This window comes from Arvicola amphibius, chromosome 4 (assembly GCF_903992535.2).
Source record: "Arvicola amphibius chromosome 4, mArvAmp1.2, whole genome shotgun sequence".
Classification (NCBI taxonomy): Eukaryota; Metazoa; Chordata; class Mammalia; order Rodentia; family Cricetidae; genus Arvicola; species Arvicola amphibius.
Genome location: NC_052050.1, coordinates 105,201,935 through 105,228,273, shown reverse-complemented (window position 1 = coordinate 105,228,273; position 26,339 = coordinate 105,201,935). Strand labels below are relative to the sequence as shown.

The 26,339-nt window shown below is 51.6% G+C and overlaps 1 protein-coding gene across 1 annotated transcript; it reads right to left on the bottom strand.

The window, feature by feature from the left end:
- Positions 1-9,385: 9,385 nt before the first annotated feature.
- On the bottom strand, positions 9,386-24,487 carry Fcho1 (FCH and mu domain containing endocytic adaptor 1). Its single transcript, XM_038326755.1, has 28 exons — positions 24,391-24,487; positions 22,908-22,948; positions 22,374-22,426; positions 19,669-19,760; positions 18,807-18,881; positions 18,516-18,657; positions 18,054-18,206; positions 17,788-17,892; positions 16,281-16,379; positions 16,115-16,211; positions 15,603-15,647; positions 15,419-15,491; positions 14,747-14,771; positions 14,472-14,529; positions 13,944-14,122; positions 13,829-13,853; positions 13,508-13,559; positions 13,054-13,148; positions 12,657-12,899; positions 11,896-12,005; positions 11,713-11,800; positions 11,503-11,611; positions 10,926-11,081; positions 10,609-10,741; positions 10,183-10,382; positions 9,948-10,003; positions 9,603-9,767; positions 9,386-9,513 (listed from the first exon to the last, which is right to left on the bottom strand). Exons 3-28 carry the CDS (start codon positions 22,398-22,400, stop codon positions 9,491-9,493), a joined length of 2,625 nt encoding a protein of 874 aa, XP_038182683.1. The 5' UTR covers positions 22,401-22,426; positions 22,908-22,948; positions 24,391-24,487; the 3' UTR covers positions 9,386-9,490.
- Positions 24,488-26,339: the final 1,852 nt, after the last annotated feature.

Genomic DNA, 26,339 nt, shown 5'->3' with positions numbered 1-26,339 from the left:
CCAATATGAGGCTAGAAATAATGAACCAGGCAGTGTTTAAATGAATACAGTTTCTGTGTTATTATTTCCGGGGCTAAGCTAGCCATGTGGGAACCAGGCGGGATGAAAGCAGGCCTGCTCACCTCATCACTACAGTTCCTGATCTTTTTCTCATGATTTCTGTTTGTATAATTCCTTTGGCTTATGTTTTCTTTATTGTTTCTATTTCTGTTTTCTAGTCCTGAATAGTTTCTTTTATATGTTTTATTTCTTTTTCTTGGTTTTCTTTAAGTGATTTACTGATATCTTCCAATTTTTTGTCTTTTCCTTAATTTCTTTGAGGAAATTTCTCATTTCATCTTTAAGAATTTCAAACATGATTAAATTTATATCAATAAAGCAAAATCCTAACTAATTAAAAAAAAGAATTTCAAACATTCTCTTGCGGTTACTTTTTAGATCATTTTCTTCTGGTTCATCCATATTTGGTTGTTCAGGTCTTGCTGTTGTAGGTCTTTTACTGGTATTGTGTTGCTCTTTGCTGTGTAGCATGTGATCTTACCTTTTCTACTCATCTTTTCCTCTAATAGGTGTGGGTGGGGCTGTCTGAGATTCTGTTGAATAATCTTCTAGGTGCCAGTGAATCCACAGCTCAGATGGTTGTTCCTCGTGGTACAGTCAGTGTCACAGTTCTAGTTACCCCGTTGGCTACTCCTGTTCCTGGAGATAGCTCAGTGCTCCTGTGCTTTGCACTGCTCCCTTGGAGTTTGCTGTCTCAGGCCTACTTTGGCCTAGGCTGCTGGCTTTGATCTGTTTCTGTAAATCCTGGTCTGGATCCCCTCCTGTATAAGTCCCTGGCTTAGAGTTGGACTTGTTCTGCTGGAAATTGCTGACTCTGGGTTAGGTCACTTGCTCAATCCTGATCCTCCAGGGTCCCAGGACTGGGTTAACCCCCAGGACTTGATTTGCTCCAGGCTTCTGCTCCCCACGAAGCTTGTTTCCTCAGGCCCTTTCTGTCCTAGAAAGCTCATTCAGAGCCACTCCTGTGGAATTTGTTGCCCAAGGTGGAGTTCCTTGCCTTAGGGAAAATGTGGTCTAGGTTACTGGCTTTGACCTGTAACTGTGAATCCTGGTCTGGATTCCCTCCTGCAGAGTCCCTGGGTTGGAGTTGGACATGAAAAGGTTTCTGGCTCTGGTCTGCTGCCTTGGAGGTCTCAGGTTTGGGTGCTCCTGGACCCTTAGGGGACCTGCTTACTCCCTCAGAGGTTCCAGATTCCTGCCTATTCCCTCTGAGGACCCAGGTTCACTCACACCCAGACTGGCAGAGGTCCTGGCTCAGGCCTAGTTCCTAGGAGATCCTAGACTCACGCTCAGACACACCGGGATCCTGGCTTAAGTCTACTCCCTTAAAGGTCTCAGATTCACGTCCGGACCCTCAGCGGTCTCTGGCTCTGGCTCTCTCGCTCAGCGGTTGCTCCCCTGTACCTGTTCCAGTGGAGATCACTGACTCTGGATCTGGTCACCAGCTCAGTCCTGATCCACCAGTGTCCCGGGACTGGGTTGGCTCCTCAGTTGTCATATTCTTAAATTTACTTTCTGGGGCTGAAGAGATGGCTCAGAGGTTAAGAGCATTGGCTGCTCTTCCAGAGGTCCTGAGTTCAATTCCCAGCAACCACATGGTGGCTCATAACCATCGGTAATGAGATATAGCGCCCTCCTCTGGCATGCGGGCATACATGGAGGCAGAATGTTGTATACATAATAAATAAATCTAAATAAATAAATAAACCTCTAAAAATTTACTTTCTGCTGTCTGGGAATGGCAGTATTTTTAAGAGATACTGAAAAGAAAAATTTGGTTAATTGTCAAGTCCTGGGAGAGGTAGCCGTATCATTTTTGTCTATGCATAACGAGAAAGTGCCAGGCTTGTCTCAAGCCCTGGCTACAAGGGCTGAATCATCTCAGCTATCCACCCGGAAACTATTCTGAGCAGTTTGTAGTCCAAAGTTGATCTTGAAGTGGTGCTATCAGCTGAATTGTGCCATAGTATCCAGGTGGAATTGTTGTTGTGGGGCCCCATCTTCTTCCTGGAGACTCCAGAGGTTACTGTGGAAATTTTACTGTTTATTGTGGAAGACGTTTGAATTTTAATACATATGTATTCAGAAAAGGTGTCATAGAGTCAAAAATGGGTGTAGGGAGAAGGAGAATTTTTAAAAGCAAAGTTTTAATAACCTTAGTCCCTGGGTTTTTATCTTCTTTCTGTGCCACACCAGGTGGCTCTCCTGATGAGAGAGAAAAACACTAATTCTTTCTTTTAACAACATGCTTGGATTTAGAGAAGGAGAGTCACTGTCCAACTCCAAAACCAGTTTTGATTTATTTGGGTGGGAGGTTGAGACAGGGTTTCTCTGTAGCTTTGGAGCCTGTCCTGGATCTAGCTCTTGTAGACCAGGCTGGTCTCAAACTCACAGAGATCCTCCTGCCTCTGCTTTCCAAGTGCTGGGATTAAAGGCGTGCACCACCACCACCCAGCTTCCAGTTTTGATTTTTTGTGCCATTTTTATTGATATTTATTGAGCTCTACATTTTTCTCTGCTCCCCTCCCTGACTGTCCCCTTCCCCTTTCAACCCTTCCCCAAGGTCCCCATGCTCCCAATTTACTCAGGAGATCTTGTCTTTTTCTACTTCCCATGTAGATTAGATCTCTGTAAGTCTCTCTTCGTGTCTCTATTGTCATCTAAGTTCTCTGGGATTGTGGTTTGTAGGCTGACTTTCTTTGCTTTATGTTTTAAAACCACCTATGAGTGTCTTGAAACTGAATAAATAATGAAGTCAATTCTGTATTATTTGGTATAAATTCAGTGGTTTCAATAAGTAAGATAACTCTGCATATTGGGAATCAGTGACTATATTGAGATTATCTTTAAAATCCCTTAGTACCATGAGAACAACATATAATACTGACTTTTGGACAGAATCTTAAGGGTTTTGATCCACTTTACTTAAATTTTCTGATTTGTGACCCACCTTTCCTCATTTATTTGCTTCAGGAGAGAATGTAGGGGTTCCAGTTATTGGTGTGTCCCATACAATGCAGTGAAGGATCCAGCTAGTTCTCTTTATAAGTCAAATTCTCTCGCTTTGGGGACAGTTGTTGCTCCCAAAGCATTACCACAAACTCTTTGCCAGGGTTCACTTTCTTCCCATAATTGGTCAATTTTATCATATTAAAAGGTACTAGTTTTGTTCTTAAAAACTTGTGAGGACAGCTGCCAGCCCAGCGGGCTGGTGTAGCTGCGCGGAGACTTGTGGAACACGTGTGACCAAGGCGGCGGGTGAACAGGCACAGACACAGAAAATAGACATAAAGCTTTATTAAAGGAGAGAGGAGACGGAGAGGCAGAGGCAGAGGGAAAGAGAGAGAGAAACAGAGAAGCGGAGAGACAGGCGCGTGTGCACACGGAAAAGGGGACAGTGAGAAGAGAGAGAGAGGGAAGAGAAAAGATTCGGGATGACTCCGAGAAACCAGAGGTCGCTGGGAGTGGGCATGGAAGGGGCGGGGACCAAAAGAATAACAACTAGAACTTCTGCTGGGTCCATACCTGATAGTTGACAAAGTCTCGATTTTCCTTTTATAATTAACTCAGAGACTTTTTCCACATAAGTTTTTAACTTTTTACATGGTATATATGGTAAAGAAAGATCCATTCTAAGATAATATCTTCCCCCTGCATTAAAATTCCTGTAGGGGAATACGTGGAGGGTAATACGACCAGAAATCAAGCCCTGGGTAAATCCAGACCCCCTCCCCCCAGCAGGAAGAAAATAGCCTCAAATCTAAGCAGGAAGAGAAGAATCAGAAATCTAGGATTAGCCGGTTCAGTGACTGTGTTTCAGGAACTAGCTGAAGATAAAGTTAGATTGTAATCTTGAGAATAATCTTGAGAGGCAGGGAGTTGCCCCCTTGTGATCATCACTGGTATTTTAGGAATTTTCTACACCCTCCCTGCCCCTTTTGGATCACTGGGTTATGGTTTCTTCCCTTAAAAACTCCTTCTCCCGGTCACTCGGGGTTGAACTCTTCCCCTGCGTGGGTTATGAGTCTCGGCCCCAGTGCACTGGTTCCTGTCTCATCATTAAACCTCGTGTGATTGCAGCAAGTGAGTACTGGGGTGGGGGTCGTGTTATCCCGAGCCTTGAGTGAGAGTCTCCCCTCACTGGGGGTCTTTCAGCAGTTAAGATTTGGATCCACACGATCCACATGTGCCTCCTGTAATTTCTCTTCAATCAAACCAATTCTCTCTTAGCTTCAGCTGATAATTTCCTGGAAGTTTTTAAGTCCCTGTCATTGTCTAATGTTGTGTTTAAATTAATCAATCCTCAGGTTTTATTCGCTAGTTGTTATTCTCTGTTTTTTTACAGTCAGTGGTTGTTTTATAAAGTACCTTATAATATCATTCCCAGAAACATGAATTGGTTTGTGGTCTATTTCTGAGACTGCGGAAATGTTTATCTGGGTATTCCATTGCTGCAACAGACCACGAACCCATAGATTCACTGTTATATTAGCTACATATGTCCTCAGCCTTCCTCTCTGTCCTTCTGTCCCTGTGCATTCAACCCATCTTGTGCTTTGTTTCACTTGAGATAGGGTTCCAGTTCCTAGGAATCGAACATCTGCCTTTTGAAGAGGCCAATCTGGATGCCAAGAGTCTGGAGTAAGAATAGTCACATCTGCACCTGTGTTTAATAATTCTTCAACTATAATGTTATTTACTCATACTCTCAGCTTTGGACTTTGATTATTAATAGAAGTCTGCAAAAATGTACGTTTTCCATTTTCTACTGGAATTTTTTGTTTATCCTCCATGGTTATTCTACCATCAAGAGCAGTATGATTTTTTAAATACTTATTTATTATGTATACAATATTCTGTCTACATGTATGCCTGCAGGCCAGAAGAGGGCACCAGACCTCATTACAGATGGTTGTGAGCCACCATGTGGTTGCTGGGAATTGAACTCAGGACCTTTGGAGGAGCAGGCAATGCTTTTACCCTCTGAGCCATCTCTCCAGCCCCTGAGCAGTATGATTTTTTACAATAAGCAATGAATTTTCTAATTTTCCTGGTGAGACATGTTCTCCACAGTGACTGCGAATAATTGGACCCATTGTGTCCTGGGGACATGTGAGAGGTCCCTCAAGGGTTTTCCCAATGGTAATGGGTTGCCTTGTTTGTCTCTTGTTGATTATTCATTGGTCCAGTGTCAGCCTCTGCCACACCTCCTACATAATCCAGAAGATTAAGAATTTCTATTTTTGTCATTCCCAGAGGAAACACTATTTCTAGGAATATCTTGCCTACAATCCCTTCTCAGAGGTCCTTTTCTATCACAATTAAAACATTTGGCATTTTGATGTCTCCTCATACCATTGGAAATTGTTTCTCCTACCCAAGCCTCAGTACCATAATCAAATGTCTCAACATTCATTGTATGCAGGATCCATTCATCCATTGGTGCTCATATGACCTTTAAACGCCCCAGTATCTTTTTGCATTCTAAGTTGGAATTTTTAAAAATCCAGAGATTCAATAAGTACTCATCTAGCTTCTGGATCCATTACCCCTATTTATACAGCTTTAGTTAATCTTTGTAAAAAGTCACTAAAGGTTTCTCTTGGGCCTTGTTTAACCTTACATGATTCTATTTTTCCTAGTTCTTGAATCCTGTCCCAAGCATTAAGGCTGCTGTATGGCATAGGGACAAGATGTGTTCACTGTAAATAGCTTGACTCTGTGGATTAACACAACAAGTCCTTGCCAAGAACTTGAATGTGGGAAGCCTCAAATCCTTCGATCCTTCCTTGCTGTTCTAAGGCTTTAGCCTCCTCTCTCCCATAGCACTTCCACTGTAGCTGCAGACCATCTACAAGAACTGTTGAGGTTAATTGAAGCCAATCCTGTGGAGTAACCTTATTGCTTGAAGTCCATGTCTTTACCATCTCCCTTACATATGGTGAATGCATGCCATAAGATGCTACTGCTTTCTTAATGTCTCTTAGATCTTTCTTACATAAAGATTTCCATTACATTCTCTATATCCTTTGGGTATTTACTATTTGTTGACTTTTCAGAATCATACAGGATAAGTATCAAAAACTCTTGGTAAGTCATCTCTGACTCAGAGGTACTGGAGATGCTAAGTCTTTACTCTCGTCTTTTGTCTGTATCTCATCTCCCTGCTTATCAGTTCTGACAAGTTATTCAATGGTTTCAAATCTATGTATCACTGTCTTTTATAGAGTCTGATTTTCTTCACCTGTGAATATTTCTAATGATTTCATCAAATCAATTAATTTCTGGTTCTCATCATGTACATGAGATTCCAAGTCTTTCAGTCTTTCCATTGATGATATCTTCTCATCCTTTGGATGGCAGGTAGACTGCCTTCCAGGAGGGATGTTCCATCTGTTAGTGTGTTATAACTTTTTAACAGATTTTGATTGCCAATTTCAAAAGTATGAATCCTTTCAGATACTCTCTCAGTAAGGATTCATAACCATTGCTATGGAGTGGCTTTGCCTGACAAATGATGGTTACCATTTTCAACGCTATGCAACCTTTCAGCCAACTTCTCATTACTAGTCCATAAAGTCTGCATCATTTCTAAAAGTTTCTCATTCTTGGGCTTGGAGAGATGGCTCAATGGTTAAGAACACTGGCTGCTCTTCCAGAGGACCTGGGTTCAATTCCCAGCACCCACATGGCAGCTCACAACTGCCTGTAGCTTCAGCTCCCTAGAAGCTGGCACCTTTACAACAATGCACATAAAATAAAATTCAAATAAATTAATAAAAAAGTTTCTCTTTCCTGACACTGTTATAAAACCATTTCTTTAAGAATATAATATGAATTATCAAATTAATAGTTGCTATGGCTAAGAATGTATACATCCGGGCTGGAGAGATGGCTCAGAGGTTAAGAGCACTGGCTGCTTTTCCAGAGGTCCTGAGTTCAATTCCCAGCGACCACATGGTGGCTTACAGCCATCTGTAAGGAGATTTGGTGCCCTCTTCTGGACTGCAGGAGTACATGGAGACTGAACCCTGTGTACATAATAAATAAATCTTAAAAAAAAAAAGACTGTATACATCCTAGGTAGGTCATATACTTCTTTTAGAGTTCCCTCCATATTAAAAATGCAAAGGTTATTAAATTCCTGGATGATGATATTATCTGCCATTATCTGTTAAAATCCTGGCTCAGATGAGAATCTTCAAAAAATATTTATTTATTTATTTATTTATTTATTTATTTATTTATTTATTACGTATACAATATTCTGTCTGTGTGTATGCCTCCAGGCCAGAAGAGAGCACCAGACTCCATTACAGATGGTTGTGAGCCACCATGTGGTTGCTGGGAATTGAACTCAGGACCTTTGGAAGAGCAGGCAATGCTCTTAACCTCTGAGCCATCTCTCCAGGCCTCAGATGAGAATTTTAAGGTGTAATAATGATGTTGACCAGCAGATGTCGCAGTTATACCACTAAAGCAGTCCAGTGACAGGACGGCTCTGGGCTTATTCCAATGTTAATAAAGTGGGCTTTCTAAGCAGAACTCAAAACCAAACTGAATTAATTTAATTTTGTTTTATTTTATTTTTGGTTTTTTAAGACAGGCTTTCTCTGTATCGTTGGAGCCTGTCCTGGAACTAGCTCTCTCTTTTTTTTAATGGTTCCTCATTATTTATTATGTTAGGAGTATACACTGAGCCAGCCACCATAGCGTGGGCACGTGGCCATGCCCACTGCCATGTCACATTAAGAAAATAACTTTCGAATTGCATTTGAACTGCAATAACACCATTCTGGAAGAAAAACATACTCCAAACCAATGCTGCATACACAAGAGAGGGCTCATAACTACTCTGGAACTAGCTCTTGTAGTCCAGGATGACCTCAGATTCACAGAGATCCCTCCTGCCTCTGTCTCCCAGGTACTGGGATTAAAGACGTGCGCCACCACCGCCTGGCCTCTGGACAGATTTTTGTTAAAGAGATGCTGGTCAGAGCAGCCCTGCAGTGCGTGTTCACAGGCCACCTGAGCCAAGGGAAGCCAGGGCAGCTGTGTGTCGGAGCTGCATGCGGGGCTGGCAGCAAGTGGGAACCACAGGAAGCTGTGTGGGTGATTCCTGATGGCAGCAAGCCGTGGGGGCCACAGAAAGTTGCGAACAGGCAGGCAGGCACGAGAGGAAGCTAAGTTGGAGTGAATGGGAGTTCTCTGGAACCCAGGCGGCTCTGGCCTGGGCAGATGTCTAAAAAGCCTCAGGCAAATGACTTTTTTTCGTGAATTTGTATACCAAACGTTAGGTGCCAAATGTAGCATGATTAATAAAAACCAGAACTAGAAATTGGGGTTCAACTTGCAAATCAGAAAAGTAAATAGTCAGCCACTGACTCTTACCTGTACCTCAGTCCGAAACGGCAACCCTGCCTCCAGGAATCTCAGAATGAGAATGAGTGAGGAGCTGTCTCTCCCATTCTACAGTCCTCTCTAGTTTTGGGATTAAAGGCATGCATCGTCCGGATTCTATGGCAACTATTGTGGCTACTGGGATTAAAGGTGTGTGTCTCCATTGCCTGGTTTGTAAGGCTGACCAGCACAGCTGTTTTACTCTCTGATCTTCAGGTAAGCTTTATTTATTAAAATACAAATGAACTATCACTACACTTGAGCTTCCAAGAGCTGTTTTCTTTGTTAAGATTAATTCTGTTTAATTCCTGTATCAGTGTGCCTACATCCATGTGAGTGCGATGCGTTTAGGGGCCAGAAGAGGGCGCAGGGGTGCTGGGAACACAATCTGGACCTTTTGGGCGGAGAGCCTTCTCTGCAGCCCAAGCTTCCAGCCCTGTGGCAGCCTCACCAAGCCCGCATCTCATGGTGCGCCTGCCCTTCTGTGAACTCCTGTGTATCCCTCAGAACTCTCTAGAGCAATGACTCTGAACTGGTGGACCACAAACTCTTGGAGGGAGGGAGTCGAATGACCCTTTCACAGGGGTCACGTACCAGATATTTACATTAAGATTCACAATAAGCAAAAGAATAGTTATGAAGTAACAACAAAAAATGCTTTTATGGTTGGGGTCACCACAACATGAGAAACTGTATATAAGAGTCACAGAGACAGGAAGGTTGAGAATCGCTGTTCTAGGGGTTCACCTACTTCTCTCTCCCTTTAGTGTCAGAGAGACAGAGGGTAGAGCACGTTGCCCTGGAGATGAAATGCATTATGGGTACCAGTACCCTTCCCTTCGTGGTCTGGCTTTGGAAGACAGAACGGGAACATGGATTCCTTTTTATTTTGTTAGAAAAGTGTTTATTTAAAGAATACTAAAAGGTCCGGGCCTGTTGGAAAGGAGGAGAGAGGAGTCTTGGCTCAGCCGAGTCCAGCCTGAGCTAGCAGAGCAGAAGTGGGCGGGAGGGAAGGAGGTCCCGGAGCACCTTAGCAGCTGATGAGGTACATCCCTGTGGGGACAGAGCAGGGGCCTGGCGTGGGTTCCTTGCGTGGGCTCCTCTGCACTTGGCCTGCGAGCCCAGCCCTGCCCTGCAGTTACCTGTGGCGAATCTCCGCTTCACCAGGGACATGCGATAGCCGCCGCCCAGCAGCTCCAGGTCCAGACCGGACAGCGTGGCACCCTCACTGGTGAACTGCGCGGCCACGGGGCTTGGGGTACTGGGCCCTGACTGCGGCTGCCAGCTGGCGGACAGGCGGCCGGAGCCTGAGGGACCAGGGGTCAGGGAAGCGCTCCTGTCGCAGGCCCTTAGCACTGCCCACCCTGCCCGAGAACCCTACACAGGGATTCTTCAGGTCCCGTGCGCCAGAGTATCCCCAATTTTAACAAGTGCTGCCTACCCATGATTTCTCCCACGCAGCAGCCCTCGTCATAGCTGTGACTCACCTCCTGCCTCACACACATCTGGAAGCTTCCACGTGAACCTCTTTTCCTCTGTGCTCCTGGTAGCAAGGGAAGATAGGTCAGCAGCCTAGTCACCTGTGTGGGACCTGTTAACCTACTGCCCAGCGCAGCCTCCGTTTCCCCACCCGTGAATAAGCTACAGTGTGGCACAGCTACCCCAGGGCTCTGAAATCCCTTGTTTGTTGGCCTGTGCTCACAGCGGGACTGGGTGGCTCACCAGCTGGCAGAAGGCTGCAGACGCACGCTGGTCACCGGCTCTCCCACAGGCAGCAGGATTTGGACATTAGTGAGCGGCGTGGACACCGTGGTGGCGCCCACACGGTAGCTGTATTCCACCGTGACTCGCGTGAGCGTGGGCCCGCACTGCCAGTGGGCGCTCATTTGCAGGGGCACTGACTCAGGCCCAGGGCGGGAGAACTTAAGGATAAGAAGACAGAGGTGGCTGGGCGACATCGCCATGTCCCCCCACGGACTATCCACCTAGTCCAGTTCAAGCAATATGCAACCACTAGGACCACATGCAGTATTCCGTGCGGCCAGCAGGGAGCAGGAGAGCGCACAGAAGCCAGAAACCACTCGCTCGCTCACTTGCAGAATTCATGCGCCCCGCCCCGCCCCGCCCCGCCTCGCCCCAGCACCCCACCTGGTAGCGCAGCAGCACCAGGTTGTAGTAGGAGGCGGTGGGGTTCTGCTCCGCCTGGTGTTGCAGGGCCTCTGTCAGCGCTGTCATGTTCAGCCAGAAGTCTTTCGTCTCTGGGTCACTCTGGGAGGGGTCACTGCAGAAATGGGGACAGAACATCCTCATCCCTCAGGAAATGCTCCCCCACTCCAGTCTGAGCTGCCGTGGGTGGGAGAGGGAAAGCCACCCGCCTCACGTCACAGAGCAAAGGGCGGGAGGCACTGCAGGCATTTTAAGACCCTGAGCCCCTGGCAGCTTCTCCCACCACCCATGCAAGGCACCTGAAGATCAAGTCAGCATTGGGCTGAAAGTGTTCCACCGGCGCTGTGTGCACGAGCCGGAAGCTAAGGACGGGTGGGGGTGGGGTCCCACTGAACACTCGCACAATGCCCGCAGGAAAGGTCATGGTCAATTCCCCCGTGACTCGAGCCAGGCAGCTGGGGAGCCGGGGAAACACGGGATGTGGGATCCGGGCTCTGCGTTTCCCACTCTTTTGGTTCCCCTGGCACCCAAGCCTCCATTGAAGCTCTAATTGTTCCCAGCACACTCTACCTAACTTCTTGCTCTTCCATCCCCGCCTGGCAGGGTGAACCCCACACACCACACACAGTCAGGGCTAAGAAAAGTATCTTCCCTAGGTCCTTTTACTCCTGGGGCACCGGGAATTTCAAACCAGAATAACTCGTGTTTTGTGAGCAACCCTAGCTTGGGTTTAGGGTCTAATGGTCACTATTCTTTGTGGCTTAATGTTAAGGTCTCATTTCGTCAACCGCAGGGATGGCAAGCCGGCTTCTAACCTCAATCAAATGCCCTCGGGTTAACCCTGCACTTAGCCTCACTGCCCGCGTGACAGCCTACCTGGGGCTGTGGCCACGGAAATAGGCATGGACATACTCAGTGAAGGCTGTGGCCACAGGCAGGGTGTCCTGGGATCCCAGGACCACAGGGCTGGGACCACGGGAGATGCCTGCGGGAAGATGGGGGTCAGAAGCAGGGGAAGCCTCACCCACTTAACCAGCATCCCAGAAAGGAGGATCCAAGGCCTCAAGGGGAACTGTCCCTACAAACCATGTGCCATCTGAGTGGAGAAGCCAGGCCGATCCAGGCCGGTGCTGGGGGCAGAAGATCCCAGAGGGGAGGGGCTGAGGGATCGATACTGCAGGGAACGAGAGGATCGGGGCTGTGAGCTGCCCAGAGCTGCCTACAGGGGCGGCCCCTTCCCGACAGAAACCGCCTCACCATGACACCCACCAGGTCACCGTTGCTCCTAGTGAGCGGGCAGGACACTTTTCTGGACCGAGGTCTCCTGGGTGGTGCAGCCAGACCCTCCCTGGGGGTGGAGTCAGCAGGCAGCGTGGAGTCTAGAATGAGGGCAGTACAGGGCTGGCTCTAGCAGGAACTGGGGCATTAGCCCTTAAGAAACAATGGGCTGAGGGCTTCTGGGTAAGAGCTCAGGGTGCAACGGACAGGGGTGTGTGTTGGACAGGGGTGTGTGTCGTTGCTGGCTGCTCAAGAGGGGGGTAAGCCACACCTCGACCTCCGTCACTCTGCTGTCACACCCCCTTGGCTCCGCCAAGAACCAGATTCTTTCCCATGGATGCCAGCTGCCCGCCAGTGTGACCAGGCCTCGGGTGGCAGCTGTGAGAGCCTGACGCTCTCTCCCTGTCCCACCCTCCCAGCCACTTAGGCTCTCAGCCAGGTGTTTTCCCTGCAGCCTGAGTGGCCAAGATGCCCATTTTGATGGCATCTCCATTCAGCAGCGGCCACAGGGCTCAGCCATGCCTCCTTCAAACTTGGAGTCCACAGATGTCTTAGGCCCATCCATCCTTCCAGCACCCCGACTGGCTGCAGCTCACTCCCAGCCCCACGGCCAAAAGGAGACTCCAGCACCATACATGGCCAAGTCAACACCCACCTTTCTGACACAGGGCCTTTGCTTGACCATCAGATGGTCCCACCTAGGAAGGCCTCCACCTGGCACCCAGTCTACCAGGGACACCCGCTGGGCTCACCTGCGCCTGCCTCTGGCCCCCACGGGCCTGGCGAGGGTGCACGGGGAATCGGGCCCCTGGCCTCTGGGTGTTGCATCCTGCAGGTGGGTGGGCTCTGCGGGGTGCCCGGCCGGGGGACCCAGGACTCAGGGGATGGGTCGGGGGCAGCATGCGATGGAGAGTCCAGGCCTGAGTCCTCCACGTTCTCAGGGGACGAGGAAGAGAAAGGGGATGGGCTGGATGTGAAGCCCAGGCTGCTGGAGCCTAGGAAGGGGCAGGGCCAGGGGCGTGGTCAGCATACTCCACGCCCACATCCAGATATTAACTCCCACATTAGTATGTCCTCCACACGCCCATAGCCATGCCCCTCCAACCAAGGGCCCACCCACTGTGGGGCCCTGTCCAGCTCTCCCTCTACCCGTGAAGTCCTCGTGGTCAAAGGCTGACTCCAGCGGCGGCCCAAAGAGGCTCTTGGGCAGTGGTTCCTCCGAGGCCGGCGGCCTCTCAGCACAGCTAGGGACAGCGACAGGGGCAGGGCCGAGTCTGGCACCTGAGGCCTTCCCACAGTCTTTCAGCGCACCCAGCCTGCATCACCCACCCAGCGCAGCCTGCATCACCATGCTAAGACCAGGCTTTGAAGCATTTTGACCCCATGTTTGGTGAGGCAGGGTCTCACTCTGCCCAGGCTCCTGAGCACTGGGTGACATGCCAGCTTCATCCATAATTAAAGCTCCTAGAGTGTCCACAGGCCTCCCATGCCCAACACAATACAAGTAGACAGCAGGAGCCTCATAAGTGTCCAATAGCCTCGGATTGAGGAAGCGGGAGGCGGGGCCCATCTGCCTGCACAGTTATGTCCCCGCGAGACCCACCTGCCGGTCCGTGGGGCTGACTGAGGTCTCTGTGGCTTCCCAGAAGTGTCCCCTAGGACAGACAGAGGCTTGAGCTTCTGCCACACCAGGACCATGGCTGGCATTTGTCAGACAGACGCCCAAGGTGACAAGCATGGACAGAGGGGACAGCAGCTTAGGGCTCTAGTTCTGCCCCCAGCTGCCCATGCAGCTCCCGTTAGTCCCACAGTGAAGCTGTTTGGTGGAGGAGGAGCCCGAGGGTGAGCAATCCCAGTTCCCGGCCATCCAGGCCCGCTTCCCCTCCAAGGGCACCTTCTAACCCAGACAGGCCAGGCTACTCACGCGACGAGTGACGTTTCATGGTGCCCTGAGGAAAAAGGGAGAAACCAACCAAAATAAGGCCCAGCTGCAGCATGCTGGCCCCAGTGCCCCTCACGGTCCCAGTTGCCCAGCTCACCCCTGGGCCTGGCGGAAGGATGAGGCTGCCGGCTGTGGCCCTGAGCTGGGCTGCTGCAGCCTCGGAGCTGCAGGCCGCGGTGCAGGGTGGGGCAGGCTTGATGTGAACGTAGAACTTTCTAGGCTCCTCGTCGTCAAAATCAGAGTCGCTAGAGGAGAAGCGTGGAGGCTCGGCTGTGGGTGCACCTCTGTCAAGGAGCCAGTCTTGAATCTGACCATACTTCCCCACACGGAGGTCCTGATGCTCAGGAAGCTACCAAGGGAGCTTCTATACAGCCACTACAGGCCAACACAGATGCCCTTCCTCCAGGAAGCCCTCCTGGGTATACCACCATAAAAGCCCACCTTGTCTGTCCATCTTTATTCTGAAACAGGATCTCTCTACATAGCCCCAGCTGGCCTGGAACTTACCAACTGGGCTCACACTCCAAGATTCACCAGTCTCTGCACCCCCACTGCCCGGCTCTCACCCCCGACACAGGACAAGGGCCTGGCCCTCCCCAGGGGGACACAGTCACAGACAGGATATTGTTGTGGGAGACATCAGGGCGCACAGTGAAGCCTTCCTCGTCTACCTCTGGAGGAACCTGGGGAGGCAGAGTCAGGTCCCTTATGACTCTTTGTCTTGCTCCAGGATGGAGGTAAATCCAAGGGGAAACTGAGTCACGGTAGAGCTTTTAGTCCTTCACAGGGGGACCACAGAGGCCAGACCGGATTCTGAGCCCCACCCTGAGCCCCTCTGGCCTCCTCAGGCCTTGAAGATCAAGCCCTGCCCACCCTCTGCCCCTCCCCCACAATACTCACCCCCGAATCAGACTCCAGGAAGTCACTGGGGACAAATGAACAGAGGTGAGTGTCTGGTGCCAGCAGAAGGGACGCCCACCATGTCGTCCCCAAGCTAGCCCATAGGCTGGGACCCTGGGGCTTCTTTGAGAATGTGAAGCCGGGCAGTGGTGGTGCACACCTTTAATCCCAGCTCTTGGGAGGCAGAGACAGGCAGATCTCTGTGAGTTCGAAGCCAGCCTGGTTTACAAAGCGAGTTCCAGGATAGGCTCCATAGCCACTGAGAAACTTTGTCTCAGAAAATAAAAGAGAGAGAGAGAGAGAGAGAGAGAGAGAGAGAGAGAGAGAGAGAGAGAGAGAGAGAATGTGGGGGGCATTTAGAGGGAGCTGTCAGAGATGGCCTCTAACAGCAGAGCAGATGAGGAGCTAGCCTTGGTAAAGGAAGGGACCATGTCCAACCTACAATGGGCCAAGCAGAGTCTGGACCGCCTGGGTGAAAGGAAGAATTCCAGACTAGTTTGGGGAGTGGCTCTCTTGGGCTAGCCTGGGACAGACATCTTTCTGGGCTAGCCCAGACTGAAGTGATCCTGGGCTGGTCTGACATAGGGAGAGTGCCATAGGAAACTTCTATGCTAGCTGGAGCAAGAGGCAGAATTTTGGGCTAGCCTGGACCAGGGTGGAGCACTTTCTCACACAGAGGCTCGGGGCTCCCGCCGGCTCAGTCCTGGAAGACGGAAGGCCTTGGCTCCTCGGAGGCGTTTCATTGCTGTAGATAGAGGGTGCGCATGCTAACCTCTGGAAGGCTCTCCCCCTTTCTATTCAGAACCCCTCCCACACCCCTGGTCTAGCCTGGGCATCCAGGCCCAGACGTACTTGCCTTCCTGCAGGGCAGCTGTGCTGTAGGCATCAAAGTCCAGAGGCCCTGGGTCAAAAAGAAAGGCATCTGAGGAGCAGAATCAGCCTGGCAGGGATATCAGGGCACCGGGCTCCAAAATGGGAGCCATGGAGGGGAGACTGAACCTCAAGCCGGCAAGGAGGAAGGCTTTCCTGGTCACCTGGGTCTGGGGACACAGCGAGCCAGCATTTAGGGGATTGTGATCTCCACTTCAGTGATGAGGCAGCGCTCAGAGACACGCGACTATAGTCTCACTGGGAGCCGAGCCGTTAGCAAAGGACCCAGGCCCGCTTTTCCCTCGGCTCTCACGAGGCCATCCTGTACGCATTGGTTCCTGGAGGAACCGCCGAGCTTCCCAGCAGCGCTCTCATAACGCCTTTGGTACTATGTGAGATCAGATGCCTTCTCTACGTGGGCTAGGGGATATAGAACTGCCACCAGCCCATTTTTCCAAAGAAGAAACCGATGATCAGGGAGGCCCCGCCGTCACTCACCAGGCTTCTCGTGGCCGGTGCCCTTGCTCTCCGCAAACTTCCTAAGAAGCATGTCCACCGTCACATTTTCCACGTTCTGCTTAAATTCTTCGTGCACCTGGTAGGGGACAGGACATGAGGGGTGGGCCCTCGGTGGGCGGGACAGGAGGGCAGGGCCTATCCTCACCTGCCCGATCTGCACGTGGGTATCCTCCACGGAGTGCGCATAGGAGCCCAGCAAGGCCTTCATGTGCTGCAGGTGGGCCTCCTCCATGGCCTGAAAGCGCTGAGATGGGAAGGGCATGTGACCCAGGCTGACCAATCAGATCAGTCCCGCTTCCAGCTCTGATAGGCTTAGGGAAGCTTGAGACTCCGCATTCGGATTTTTGCAATAAGTTAAAAGCGCACCGCTGCCCCCAACCTCCCCGCCCCCATGTGTCTGCCTTTGATCCCAGTACTGGAAGAGGCAGGAGGATCTCTGAGTTCGAGACCAGCCTAGTCTACATAGTGAGACCTGTCTCAAAAAAAAAAAAAAAAAGTGGTCCTGCTGGATCAGAGACGCAGCTACTCTTTGTACACACACAAACACCCCAGTGTGTCCTCTGCCAGCCTAGGAGTGAGGTCCCTAGAAACCAACAACCAACAGCAGAGACGACATCCTAATGACGCCATTGGAACGCCTGGATCCAGCCACGCCTGACGCCCCTGTAGCAAACCCTTGTTGCTGGGGGTATTTGTTTACACTAATAAAGATGTATCTATCAGACACCTGATTGGTTTAATAAAGAGCTGAATGGCCAATAGCTAGCAGGAGAGGACAGGCGGGACTTCTGAGCAGAGAGAGGAACTTTGGGAAGAAGAAAGGCAGGATTAGTCAGTGAGACGTAGAGAAAGTAGCACATACAGAAGAGAAGAGAGGTAAAAAGCCACATGACGAACATAGATAAATAGACACGGATGACTTGAGTTATAAGAGCTAGCTGGGAACACCTAAGCCAAGGTCAAGCCTTCGTAATTAATAATAAGTCTCCATATCATTATTTGGGGACTGGTGGAGCAGTGACCCTGCTCTCGGGCCAATGCCCTCTGGAAAGGCAGCCTCTGCCCAGAACCCATCGTAAGGGGCAGAGGCAGCCCCCGGCGCCATGTGCTACGGGGAACCCGTTGTCAGGGAGCTCCTGCAGCCAGATACCCACACAAAAAGCCAGGCCCAGACTGCTAAAGACCTCCGGACAAGCTTAGATGCAAATTTTCAAAAATAAATAGTTTTAAAATAATACAGTCTTTAAAGAGATAATAAAGAAATATAAAAAGAATACACAATGTGCAGGTGGAAAATACTCGGGCGTCTGGATCGTGCATGGTGTTTGGCTGAGTTTGAATTTTTTGAATGCTGATGAGCAAAGGGCAAACACTGCTGACAGACACTGCATTATAGAAAAAAACTGCTAAATTAAACCAACCTATATATTTTGAGGATACTTTAACTTCAATTTCAACGACAAATCCATAAGTAAATCTGTTTAAATGAAAACTTCTTCTTTTTCTCAGAATGCCAAAGCTGGCATTATATTTGATATATAGCCCAGAATGACCCTGAATTCTTGATCCTCCTGCCTCGGGTCCCTGGGATTGAGGACAGGGCACCCCTGCAGGGAGTGTAGGGACCAGCCGCCTAAGGGCGAGGATCTTACCAAGGCCGAGTCTAGCATCTTGGTCTCGAAGTCAGCTCGGGCAGCGTTGTACTTATCCACAGAGCGTCGCAGGCTGTCGGCTGCCTTCTTGCTTTTGGTTTCTGCCTGGGAATCATAGACAGAGGACCGTGTGAGTCGCCATGGGGACCACCAGGTGGCTTTACCACCCTGCCAAGCCATCTTCTGAAATCCAGGAGATGGCCTCACAGTTTAGTGCCCAGCGCTGTGGGACATGCTGTCTCTCTCTGGTCAGGAGGCCAACAAACCTTGTCCATCTCCTTTTGGCTGGTGTTCTCTCTGCGCAGCCGCTCCACGTCCATGCAGCGGCTCAGGTAATTCTCCCGAGACTTTGGCAAGACCTGACCCACACTGGCCAACACCTGCACTGCATCCACAGTGCCCAGAACTTCCTCCTTGCACTGTAGTTAGGGAAAAGCAGGGAAGGGCTTTGGGTCAGGGGTGGAGTGACAGCCTGAATCCCCCAGTGAGGGGCTGGGGGCGTGGCTCAGGGGTGGAGCCCCTGCCTAGGATCCCCCAGTGAGGGGCTGGGGGCGTAGCTCAGGGGTGGAGCCTCTGCCTAGAATCCCCAGTGAGGGGCGGGGCAGGGCACCTAAGCATGCTTTCCCAGTTTCATCCACACACACTCTTAAACTGCAAGTGGGTGCACACGCCCATCTGGGGTCCTGAGTACCCCAGGGCCCCTGCCTGCCTGCCAGAGCGGCTGCTACCTTCTTGTGGGCCTTGAGCTGCTCCTCGCCATAGCGCAGCACGTCCTTGAGGAGGTCGTGAAGTTTCCGCGTCAGCTCCAGGTGGCACAGCGCCAGCTTGTCCGAGGACACACGGAAGACCTCCCAGAGCGGGGCGAAGGTCCTGGGGACAGGCAGAGTCCAGAGTGTATGATACCCCCGGGGCCCTCACACAACACAGCTGTCATTGCTGACAGGGAACTTGGCAGAAATTGAGTCCTTCAGGTCCCGGGTCGCCTTTACTTCCACCCACACACACCCAGCTGCACTCACCCCATCGGGGTGCCATTGCTGGCGAGCTTGGCCAGCTTGGCCATGGCCTTCGAGTATGTCTCTTCGATGCTGGCCCTGGATCGGAAAAAGGACAAAGACAGGCCTTTCTCTGCCTCAGTTTACCCCCATTTCTACACCTTGCTCTCAAAACAAAGTTTTGGAAACTGATTGGATAATTTTGTTTTTCCTTAAGTAATCTTTTTAATTTTAGTTTTTTTTAATGGTCTGTATATGTGGCCTAGGCGAGTCTCAAACTCGTGGTAGCTCTGCCTCAGCTCGCCATAGTACTGGGGTTATGGGGGTATGCATCATGCCTGCATCACGCATGTTTCCAGTTCTGATGCCAGGACTCAGGATTTTAACCCTCTCTCATGAGTATGTGATCTTATTTTCAGTAGAGGAGGTAACAGACCCCTGGAACACGGTTTAAAATGTGCATGCTGGCCAGTGAGATGACTCAGTGGGTAAAGACTTGCAGCCAAGTCTAAGATCTACCTTAGTTCAGTCTGCAAAACCCATGTGGTGAAAGGAACCAGCTTGACTAAGCCGTCCTCTGCCCTACACATGTGTGTCATGGAATGAGCACAAACCCCTCCACAAAATAGAAAATAAAATAAAAATAAACAAAAGGTGGCTTGAGGCAGAAATGGTCCCTTGGGATTGGAGACCTTGAGGTGCCTAGGTCATTTGATTCCCGGAGTCAGGAGATCTGCACCCTGGATCCTTCCTTGAATCCCAGTAAGGACCTTGTGAACCAGAGCCCTGGTAGGCATATCCCAGGGTGGGCGTGCCCAGGGGCGTGTCTCAGGGTGGGAGTGCCCGGGGTGGGCGTGCCCCGGGGTGGGCGTGTCCTGTGCCTCACCTTTCCCTAATGAAATCAGCCAGTTCCTTGGTAGCCACCGGGCCCTGCTTCACACAATGGTAGAGGACCTCAAAGCCATGGTTTTTGTCACCCTGTAAGGGACGAGAGAAGAGATGTAGAAGGCAGAAAGGGACATCAGGTTGCCTAGCAACAGAGACAGGCCTTCTGCGGAGAGGGGGTGAGACCTAACTGGATTGGCGGGCTGCACTTCTCCCCTGGCCAGTGGGAAGCCTGGGACTTTCTCTGCATTTTTAAGGCTCTACCTTCTTCTCCTGGGTGCCCCTTTATGTGCCCAGAGGTTGACATCACGGGTCTTCCTCTATCGCCCTCCGCCTGCCTCTGCCTCCCTGCCATGCCAGCTTTTTACAAGGCTGCTGGGGCCTTGAACTCAGATCCTGCTGCTTGTGATGCAAGTACTTTTCCAACCAAGTCAAAGCAGGAAAAACCCAGGTAAGCCTTATGTCCGAATGTCCCTGCCACCGTCCCCATCCTCTCCTCAGCTCAGCTTCCTCCTGGCCCCAGCAGCTTCCCCACATTCCACAGATCCGCGGCTGCTCAGAGCTCTAGCCTCCACCCTACCAGAAGAATATATTATCTCTTTCAACTGAAGTGCGCCGGCTACTTAGGATGGTGGCTGCACCATCCTGAGCCCTTCTCTCTCATACGACAAATGGTGGCAATGGGCAGCAGCTGCCACACAACGGCTTCACGGGCAAGATGTGTCTGGTACTCCGCTGGACACAAAGGCCTTCTGGGTAATAGCGAGGTCTCCACACGGCTCCCACTGAGCCCACCTGCCGCTGCTGGGAATCCTCGGGTGAGGCTGCACCAGGCACTGCCGCCCAGGCCATTATCTGGGGCTAACACAGAGTCAACCGCTGGCCGGTTTCCCAGACCTGGCAAGCCCTCAGCACTGTCTGCCTTAGCGAAGTGGGCAGACAGTTGAGGGTCTGAGGAGAGTTGTCCAGAGCCTGTGTCTCTGATCAGAACCTCTGGGTGACAGCCAAAGAGCACTTTATCACCGCTTCATACCCTCTAGGGCCTGTATGTCCGCCATGGCTCCTTTATCACGGCTTCACACCCCTCTATTGCCCGTGCATCTGCCGTGGCTCCCCAGTGCTCTCTAGGCTTCCGACCCTGACTGGTCTCAAAGGAACTGGGCACCCCTAAGCATTGGGGCGTGGTTCAGGGTGGAGCCCCTGCCTAGAATCCCCCAGTGAGGGGTTGGGGGCGTGGCTCAGGGGGTGGAGCCCCTGCCTAGAATCCCCCAGTGAGGGGTTAGAGGCGTGGCTCAGGGGTGGAGCCCCTGCCTATTATATTTGAGGCACTGGGCTCCATCCCTAGCAGGGAATTAGCAGAAAAGGAGTCTGACAGCTCATCCACACATCCATGTCCCAGAAGACAAAATTCTCATTCATTTGCTGAACCTCCTGAGAAAAATGGAGGCTGGTTGACCAGCCCCTTGCCGAGGAGAACCTCTGAGCCAGTAGGACCCTGACTCAGGGCTGAGCCCTCGCAGCTGCGCTATCTTGGGGTGTGTATGGGAGGGAAGTTGGGGTGGCTTCTATTCTCTCCTGGCTCATTGACTTCTTCCCCCGTTTTCAAACCACATGGAATATAAAACACTGGCAATCCCGTAGGAGTTACTGCCACTGCTCCCAAATGTGAGTGTCTTCTGAGCTGCCACTGCAGTCCAGGGGTTCTAATGACAGCCCAGAGAACTGGGGGGTCACACAGCCATTCGGAGGCCATGAGAGAATCTGAGCCCCGCAGGTGGCAAGGGACAGTCGGCCCTTTAAGAAAGCAGAGTCAAGTAAGAGGAGTCCCAGCTGGGGAGGGAGATTGGGAGGGAATGGGGCTTGTTGCTAGGGGCAACCGGTTGCTTAGCAACCAGCTACCACTTTGCAAGCTGTGGGCCTGCTGGGGAGGAAGGGACCTTTCAGCCTGATGCCTCCTAGACTCCAGGCTCCCATTCTTGGGCTGCTCCTGCATCCTCGGTGGTTCCCCAGTTATCTACCCAAGCAACCCGGAGGGGACATTGGTCCTTGAGTAACACCAAGTGTCACACCTCTGAAATGGACTCAGGGTGTTTCTTGTGGTTGTAATAGCTTTTACACATCCTAGAAACCGGCCTTCAGGGCTACTGCAAACAGGGTTGTGGGGAGCCCTGAGATGGGCTGAGCTGAACGATTTGCCTCCCTGGCAGCCCAGACCCCTTTTGCAGCAGGCCTAGGTGGCCAACAGGGCAGAGATTGGGGAGTCGATCTCCTCTCCCCCAAAAATTTCCAAGATTAAAAAAAAAGGGCATAGAATTTGGAATTTCCCCTGATGGCTTGCCCAGATTTGGGAAGTTCAGTTTGGTCCCAGGTGCGAGTAAGGCATGCTTTGGAACATGCCATTTGTGGAAACAGCTACTGTGTAGCTGGCCATTCTCCTGCCTCAGCCTCCCTAGGTCTGTGATCTCAGGTATGTACCCCACACCCAGCTTTGCACTGTTCTCAGACTTGATGCTCAGTGTTACAGTTTGTGCTCCTCGCCGAGGTCAAGGTACCTTTGTCTGCATGTTTAAATTCTACTTCTAGCTGCCCAGTTTCCCCTTGATCATAAAAGTCCCTACAGCCCTTTGGGATCCTTCGACAAAAAAGAAAAAAGAAAAAAAAGAGCACTAAAATTGAGAAGGAAGCAGAAGTAGCAGCAGGTCTTACCCAAAAATGCTCCCCAAAATATGACATCCTGCTGGCCTCCGTCTAGTATCTGTCTGGAAAGAGAGGTGAGTTTGAGGTTCTGAGTCATAGCTAACAAGGGCTTGAACAGGGAAATTCCACCCTCCCTCCCTGTCGTGGGGAGGGCTAAAGAAGTGAAGCCCAAGGCAGGAGCAGGTCAGGCCACCAGAGATGGCCAGCCTGGGCCAGTCGTATGGGGCTAGGATGGAGGGGCCGTGGTGGGAGGGGTTTTAAGTAGGGATGTTTGTGGGCAAGGACCAGAGTGGTAGTGAATGAGCTGAATTCTAGACAGAACTGGTCTAGTCCATTTCAGACGTAGGGAAACCGAGTCACTTCCCAAGAGGGGAAGTTACTTCCCAAGGTCAAACAACAGGAAGGGACAATGGATTTCGTGTCTGGAACAGTGGGGAAAGTCAAGACATGATGTACTGGGTCCCCAGAGGGTCATGGACAGTTTCCCCCACCCAGGTCAGGAGCTCCATGGGTCTCAACCACCCCTCAGAAGCTACCATTCACCTGGCTCCAAGTCACTCAGCTCTGTGCCTCAGTTTCTCCATCTGTAGGAGACAGAAAAGCCAGGAACGGTTTTGTTGGAGACTTCAGGTCACTTTGCGTAGGGTGGGGCCCACGGCATGGAGGGGTGAGCAGAACCCTTGGCACGTCAAGGCTGGGCAGTCACAGGAGCTGGTATCCTCATCCATAGTTGATGAGCTGCCGGGCTGCTTGGTGACAGCCCAAGTCTAGGAGGCCCAGCAACAGGCTAGACAGGGCCAGCTGACCACAGGATCAGACTGTCCTAGCCCCACTGGGAGAGGACCCACTTAGCCCTGAGCCTCAGTTTACCTAACACTAAAAGTTAGTTGTCCTTTGTTTTCTGTTCCATAGCCCAACCTGGCCTCAGCCTCTAGAGTTCAGGGACTCAAGCTGCATGTCATTGTGCATGGCAGTTCCCCCAGCGCAGCGTGAGAGGCAGAACACCGGGAGAGACACGGCAGCATATTCCTCCTGAGGCCCTGTAGCACGCATAGGAGTTTTCCAGGGACAGGCGTCTGCCCTCCCACCCCTGCTTGGGTGAGGCTTCCAGAAGGTCCTTTGTAGGGAGGAAAGCCCCAAACGGCCAGACTGGCTTGTCTTTTGTTTCACTGGATTCTTTTTTTCTTTTCTTTTCTTTTTTCTTTTTTTTTTTTTTTTTGGTTTTTCGAGACAGGGTTTCCCTGTAGTTTCTAGAGCCTGTCCTGGAACTAGCTCTTGTAGACCAGGCTGGCCTCGAACTTCACTGGATTCTTGAAGCAGGATCTCACTCTATACCCTGGCTGCCCTCGAGCTCATGTCTATCCTCCTGCCTCAGTCTCCCAAGCACTACAGTGACAGACAGCCTGGAGCCTCTACACCACCTTTCCTCCTGTGTCCTGGTGCCTGTGGGATCCACCCAGCCTGTCTGAATCCCTAAAATGTGCTGAAGGACAGAGGACCCAGTCCCCTACACCTGCCACCTGCGTGGCAATGCGGCCACCCCTGCGGCCAGGCCCTCACCCGCACAAGCCTGGGAGCCACAGGGGAGGTGGTGGCCATCTGCGATAGGCCAGACAAACTGCTGCCAGGTTGAAGAGGCTCTTGGGTAATGGGTTCTGGTCCCGGAAGTCATCAATGTCACCAGAGCTCCCCCATCTCCCCTCCGCCACATGCAAGCCACTGAGAGTCACCCCTGCTGTCCCCAACTCCACACACATCAACTCACACTGCCAGCCGTCCCAACCCCATGTCAGACGCCATCTCTCATGGCCATAGCTGCCCACCTGGCTGCCCGGAACTCCACCCAGTAACCCCTGAAAGGCTGACCTGGGGTGGCAGGAAGCGGTACCAAGGATGGGCCCTGATGCTGCCTGCTGCCACCTGGCCTAGGAAGTGACAGCCATTGCTGACCCCAGACCTGAGCCCACAGCTGTGGGACACCTTCCTGTTCTGAGGTGACAAAGATGGGTGGTGGGGTCAAACTCACCGATGGGCACCGCGGGGGGGCCAGGGCCCCTGGGGCACAGGGTAAACACCGGGAGGCTACAGGCCCCACACTTCCGCCAGCCCTGAGTGGAGGCCCCTATATCTGGAGGAGGACAGGAAGCCTGGCCCGCCCTGCTTGCCACCCAACCGCCACCTCCCCTCCCAGCACCCCTGGGACCTCCCCACAGCCACAGACAGCACGCAGGAGGGTGGGGCTGAGAGAGCAGGTGGGGGCGACACGGTTATTCCCAGAGACACACTAATTAGGATAAGATGACTACCCACGGAGCCCCTACCTTGGCCCAAGGAAATCAGGGTAACCAAGAGGGGAAACTGAGACTTGAAGATGTATGAAGCCTCTCCCTCAGACAAGGAAACATTCTCTACAACGACTTCAGAACCAACAGATAAAGTTTGTTTTAGACAAGGGCTCATGTAGCCCAGGCTGGCCTTAAATTCACTATGTAGCAGATGAAGATGGAAGACAGCTCCTGATTCTCCTCCCCACCTCCAGGTGCAGGGGGACAAGGGTAAACCGCCACACCTGGCTTCAAAATGTGGATTCTGAATACAGTGCCCCCGTCCCCACATGCTTGGGGTCATTTTGTTTTTACCAGTGTGATTTGAAAAGAAGCTAAACCACTTCCAAAACCTCTAAAAATATTGTGGACCTAAGACTGTTTTCCTAATGTAACCCAGGGCTTCCTGGCCTCTGCAGCATCAGAAGGAGGCCCAGAGACTGACAGACATTTGCTGAGCACCAACAGCAGCCTGGATGCAGAGGGCGGGCACTACTGGGTCAGAGCTGGCACTCTGGATTTGGGATGTGGGCTGGCAGTCCCCACAGCCCTTGACCCCCTCTGTGTCCCCAGCACACTCCATGCGGAGCTGAGGCCCCTGGACCAGCCCTTGGCTGTCATTTCATCCAGTGCACACACATTGAGCACCACTGTGTACCCCAGTCCACAGTGCCAGTGACTCTGTCACACCCTTCAAAGACATCCATTTTTTCGTCGGCTGTGACCCCATTTAGTGAGCGCAATATCATAATTAATATCACCAGGAGAGGGTGTTTACAGCGTGCTCCCTCCTACGGGCACCTCTGATCTTCCCACGGGGTTTCGGCCCATTTCACAGAAGGCTCAGCCAGTTGGAGCACACCAATTTGGGGGTGTCAGGCTTCCTGCCTAGGGCTCACCTCACTGTCCTGCAAGGGACAGGGGTTAAGTGCCTGGCCTCCCACCTGGGACCTGGCCCAGGAACCGGCTGGGCCCTGGTGTAGGTGATGGTATGTGGGTCAGGGTGTGACCCAGGCAGCCACACCGGTGGGACTGGGGTGGTGGAGGCCAGGTCTTGATTGCAGGCGGGTCCTGTCTTATGGTCACGTGGGAACTATCTTCTCCTGGCCCTAGCTTCCTCTGGGAAGGCCAGGCTGTACCCATCAATCAATGTCATGGTTTGTTTTTGTTTATGCTTTTTTTTTTTTTGAGGCAGAAACTGGCTATGTAGCCCAGGCTGGCCACAAGCTGCAGCTCTTCCTTCTGGCTCAGTCTTCCCAGGACAGGAATGACCCTGCCAGGCTCAACCCATTTTAAAGGGCCAAAAACTGAGTATCTCCTAACCTTCGACCAAAGACTGGGATCCCCATCTGGCGAAAATGGGGTGTACGTGTTGGGAATCTGAGACAGTCTATTCAACCTCTACATTCCAAAGAGGAGACTGAGGGTTAGGGAGGTGCTGTCACCTGCCCAAGGTCACCATGAAACAAGTCCCTCGATGCTACCGGCAGACAAGCAGAGGGGCTGCCACCCCCTCCTCCGCACCCCATCCTCAGTCACCTCGAATAATTCCGTCCCTGGGAGCAGATGCAGGCCGCCCCTCTCACAGAGCGCGGGAGTTCCCGGTGCGGGCTCCAGGCCTTTCCAGGCCCCGCTCGTCAGGGAGCGGACC

Excerpts from the sequence above, each read along its gene's own strand:
- Fcho1 (XM_038326755.1), bottom strand. The coding sequence starts at position 22,400 with ATGTCATATTTTGGGGAGCATTTTTGG. Across the intron at positions 18,882-19,668 it reads GCTGATTTCATTAGGGAAAG|GGCCAGCATCGAAGAGACAT; the intron begins GTGAGGCACAGG and ends TTTCCGATCCAG. Across the intron at positions 17,893-18,053 it reads GCCAAAAGGAGATGGACAAG|GCAGAAACCAAAAGCAAGAA; the intron begins GTTTGTTGGCCT and ends TATGATTCCCAG.